The sequence below is a fragment of the Ostrea edulis genome, chromosome 5, assembly GCF_947568905.1.
Source record: "Ostrea edulis chromosome 5, xbOstEdul1.1, whole genome shotgun sequence".
NCBI lineage: Eukaryota > Metazoa > Mollusca > Bivalvia > Ostreida > Ostreidae > Ostrea > Ostrea edulis.
Genome location: NC_079168.1, coordinates 93,311,619 through 93,316,618, shown reverse-complemented (window position 1 = coordinate 93,316,618; position 5,000 = coordinate 93,311,619). Strand labels below are relative to the sequence as shown.

The 5,000-nt window shown below is 37.1% G+C and overlaps 1 protein-coding gene across 1 annotated transcript in view; it reads left to right on the top strand.

Moving 5' to 3' along the window:
• Window positions 1-5,000, top strand: part of LOC125650895 (anaphase-promoting complex subunit 1-like) — a 201,758-nt gene that overhangs the window by 151,648 nt on the left and 45,110 nt on the right. The window contains exons 38-40 of the mRNA XM_056166223.1: window positions 665-755; window positions 3,584-3,697; window positions 3,803-3,951. Of these exons, the coding sequence (XP_056022198.1) occupies window positions 665-755; window positions 3,584-3,697; window positions 3,803-3,951 (354 nt within the window). The remainder of the gene's footprint in view (window positions 1-664; window positions 756-3,583; window positions 3,698-3,802; window positions 3,952-5,000) is intronic.

Sequence of the window (5,000 nt, the reverse complement as noted above, 5' to 3'; positions counted from 1 at the left end):
GGATGGGGTCACAATAGGAGGTCAAAGTTTTACATACAAATATATAGGAAAAATCTTTAAAAATCTTCTTCCCAGAACCACTAAGCCAGAAAAGCTGAGATTTATATGAAAGCTTTCTGATATAGTGCAGATTCAGGTTTGTTGAAATTATGCCCCCCTGGGGTAGGATGGGATCACAATAGGGGATCAAGGTTTTACATACAAATATATAGGGAAAATCTTTAAAAGTCTTCTTCTCAAGAACCATTGGGCCAAAGAAGTTCATATTTACATGAAAGCTTTCTGACATAGTGTAGATTCAAGTTTGCAAAAACCATGGCCTCCAGGGGTAGGTTTGGGGCCATAATAGGGACTACGGTTTTACATGCAAATACATGTAGATATGGAAAATCTACTGATATGGACCAAGGTGACTCAGGTGAGCGATGTGGCCCATGGGCCTCTTGTTCCTGTATGTTTTGTACTGCTGTCTCTATGATAGATAACATACCTTAAAGCAACCCGGCCATTTCTGTTCTTGAATCTATTTACTCAACTCTTTTGACACCATTTCCTATAACTTAGTTTATGAGAGGTAGTGTGCCTAAATTGGTGATAGGTATGCACCAAGAAAGCAGTGATTTCTGTCAGATCTTTGGAAATGCAATGTTTTTTTTGTTACTAGTCAGAGTTACTGTAATGTGGTCGCAGGAGGCTGCATGGTTATTGGACTGAAGTTTGCAGGAACAGCCAATCAAATGGCATTTGGAACACTGGTAATTATATTCATTAATCTTCCTTCCCGAAGGATAGCATTTTTAAAATCAATTTCAGTAAGTTGATAAGTATACTGTAAACCTCTTTTATTTAATGACTTTATTTCATGAGGCCAAAAAACAGAATCTGTTACCCGACTAACCCTAAATTTTTCTCCCAAGCCTAATATTCCAGATAAATTCCAGTCCTTAATTTACATACACTTCGTTTCTCAAATTAAAAAATAAATCTTTAAATATGTATAATTTAATTTTACTTGTTACACACAATTTGATTGGTTTATTTCACTTTATCAACGTTCTTTATATTGTGTATACAAAGTTGTCCTTTAGTCCCACCATATGACGTTATAGGAATGACGTCACAATACGTTTAGCCGTTTATTTTCCATTTTGTTGCATCCTGTGGGGATGCGGGTTAGAATAGGTTCTCAGTACCCCTTGCTTGTCATAAGAGGCGATGAAATGGAGCGGTCTTTCGGATGAGACCGCAAAAATCGAGGTCCCGTTTCACAGCAGGTGTGGGACTATAAGGATCCCTCCCAGCTCAATGGCCATAAGCGCCGAGCATAGGCCTAAATTTTAAAGCCCTTCACCGGCAGTGTTGACGTTCTCCATATGTGTGAAATATTCTCTAGAGGGACGTAAAACAATATTCAATCAGTCCATTTTGTTGCTACAGTGATATTGGTCTTATATCCATCAAATAATATCAAACGCAGTTTAGTAAATTGAATTATAAGGAATGATAGTAATTTTTATTTGTTTTATACAATATAAAGTAAGTCTGGACTGTTTACACAATTTTATAAAGTGCTTTGCGGTATGTCTACTATGTGACATTTTGGCATCATTTTATTTGTATATTTAAAGAGAGTGTGTCTCTCCCATGGCCCCCAGGGGTAGGAGGGGGCCACAATAGGGGATCAGAGTTTTACATACAAATATATAGGGAAAATGATTAAAAATCTTCTGAAAAATCACTGGACCAGAAAAGTTTACATTCACATGAAAGCTTCCTGACATAGTCCAGATTCAATTTTGAAAAAATTCATGGCCCCCGGGAGTAGGTTGGGGTCACAATAGGGATCAAAGTTTTACATGCGAATATATAGGAAAAATCTTTAGGGCCCATGGGCCTCTTGTTTTTGGGGGTTTTTTCAGGTTGGTCGCGTTTGGGCAATCATACAATATTTTTATTTTGGCCTGATTTGAATGTTGTAAAAAGAATACTTTTTATACATGTATGCCCGTCTTTAGATGGAACATATTATGGTACAGCGATGTCTGTACGTCCGTCCACCCATCCGTCCGTCTGTTCGGGGTTTTCTCTATAATTTCATTTCCTTTCACATATGCTGAAACTTGCTGTGTGGCTTCTTTGTGGGTCACTCTAGATCATACTGCAATTTTGATCCATTTCGACCTTTTTCCCAGGAGTTTTGCCCCTTTATTTGGAAATAATTATTATATGGAGGGTACATAATTTGTCCGCCCTACTCCTCCCACAGTTTTCAAGTGAGAGCATTCTTATTTTGTGGAGCGTTTGTATGGGTATTGAAGATGTGCATGTGGGATGGATTTTGATTTTGTACAATTTTTGAGAAAATTACAGGTTGTTGAACTTGTCTATTTGGAAATTAATATTCTATGGAGGGTACATTATTTGTCTGCCCTACTCCTCCCACAGTTTTCAAGTGAGGACCTTCTTATTTTGTGGAATGTTTGTATGGGTATTGAAGATGTGCATGTGGGATGGATTTTGATTTTGTACAATTTTTGAGTAAGTTACAGGTTGTTGAACTTAGTCTATTTGGAAATTAATATTCTATGGAGGGTACATAATTTGTCTGCCCAACTCCTCCCACAGTTTTCAAGTGAGGACCTTCTTATTTTGTGGAGTGTTTGTAAAGGTATTGAAGATGTGCATGTGGGATGGATTCTGATTTTGTAGAATTTTTGAGAAAATTACAGGTTGTTGAACTTAGTCTATTTGGAAATTAATATTCTATGGAGGGTACATAATTTGTCTGCCCAACTCCTCCCAGTTTTCAAGTGAGGACCTTCTTATTTTGTGGAGTGTTTGTATGGGTATTGAAGATGTGCATTTGGGGAAGGATTTTGATTTTCTTTCATTTTTGAAAAAATTACATGTTGTTGAACTCGGTCCATTTTGAGGAAATCTCGATTTTTAAGCTAAGACCCTTTGTTCATATGAAAGTTTGTCACAGCCTCATGATGGCTGATAATATCTGAAGCAAAGTTATACAAATTATAGCACAAGAAAAACACCCTATGTAAGCATTTCACAGGCGTATTATGTACCGTTTACGGTGCTCTTGTTTTATTTTTCTTGAATTGACTAGGCCAAATATATATGCTAAGTGTACCTTCTCCTTTATTCATTAAGTTTATTTATCTTTTTCCTTACCTGATAATGGAATAAGTACAATGTGAGGAAAAACACCCAAGATATCCTGAATAAATCACCGTTCTCTCTTTTTGTACTCCGTTCACTCTCTGTGTTCGCTCACTGTTGACCAAATTCCATTTTACGTTTACTCACCATTTCCTCTGCATTCACTCATCATTTGCCCACTGTTCAAGTGGGATAGAACATTTCAGGGACTGTACTGGCTGTCAGCTACTAACTAATCTGAAATCAACCATTGCATTTAAAGTTTAACTATACATGTAGCGTAGTGCCATAATAAAACTGTATTAAAAAAACCTGGTACTGTTCTATTCCTCTTAACGAATTTGGGGTCAGAATTATGCTACTTTGACCTATGCAAGGTACCTATTAAATTTGATGTCAATGTTGACAGATGAAGAGCATCAAGCTAGCCTTGACAATCATGTCCAGCCAGTCTCATGTAGAACAGACAGGGAGAGGGGTCTTAGAGAACTGTATGGTGACCATCCTTCTCTCGCTGGCTATGGTATGTATATCTTAGATCAAAACAAATTAAATGGAATATATGTGAGACTGATTAAGTTTGAAATGAACTTAGTTATTTTATATTATGGTAATGATTGATGAGCAGGTGATGGCAGGTTCAGGAAATCTTGAGGTCCTTAGACTTTGTCGTATGCTGCGTGCCCGGATTGGACCACCACACAACATCTTTGTGACCTATGGTTCACACATGGCAATAAGTATGGCTGTTGGATTACTGTTTCTTGGGGGTGGCAGGTAAGATGTAAGGTTGTGCTGGGTAAACAACATTTAATGTATTACACTGGTTCCATGAAATACGGGTCATCCCCTAGCAAAGTGGGCATTCTCTCAAAAGTCGTCATCTAGCACCTTTTCCTTTGACTGAAACATCAATCATCGTAGTCCTGATCTGTTTAAGATACAGGTTCCATACCTGCAAGTTTCTTAAGGAGGTATGCTACACCAGAGAAGTTTGATATGGATGAAAAGTGGAGGATATATACAACAATATTTTGAAATTGAAAATTTTCAAAAATTTACTTTATTTAGTCAAAAAATGAAGTTTTAGTAGAAAGCAATCTGGAAAAAAAATTAAAACCCGTGCTGGACTTGAACCTGCGATCTACAGTTTAGCAGTCGGCATACTAACCCACTGAGCTACTCAGCTAGGCGATTATTTTTTAAATGAATAAACAAATATTGCTGATATTTATTTTTTCATCCATGTTTTAAAAGGAAGTCGGCCATTATGATGATGTAGAGTACCTCCTTAATTGAATTAATTTTTGATTTTAAGTGCAAAAGGGTCATGTTTAGAATACTGTAGGTCAATAACAAGCATTGCGACCCCAGTTTTTCTTTTCAGTTTCCCAATTCTCCTTTAACATAGAAACTAAAAATACACTTCCCAAAAAAATCAACATCACTCCAAAAGTCAGGTGCAAACCTCTTTGAAGGGGCATCGACCACGATTTGAGCCGAAAATTTTATTTTTAAATTTTTTTTTTCTAGATAAATAAAGATCTAACCAGTATGCTATGTGCCGAATCCATCACTTGAGCACTTAAAATTACAACGATTTACAAAGTGCTGCAAAAAACAAAACCAAGCGCATCTTCACAAGGCAAGGGTTATAGATTCGCTACCTCGCACTAACCCTTGACATCAGTCACTATTCAAAACATGGGCTCGAGACAGAGCATATGATTTGTTTGCAGCCTGTAGCATGGAACCAATCAAGACAACAACTTTTATGATTGGTTGAAAACGAAACTAAACACTCATGAAACGGCATCAGCAACATG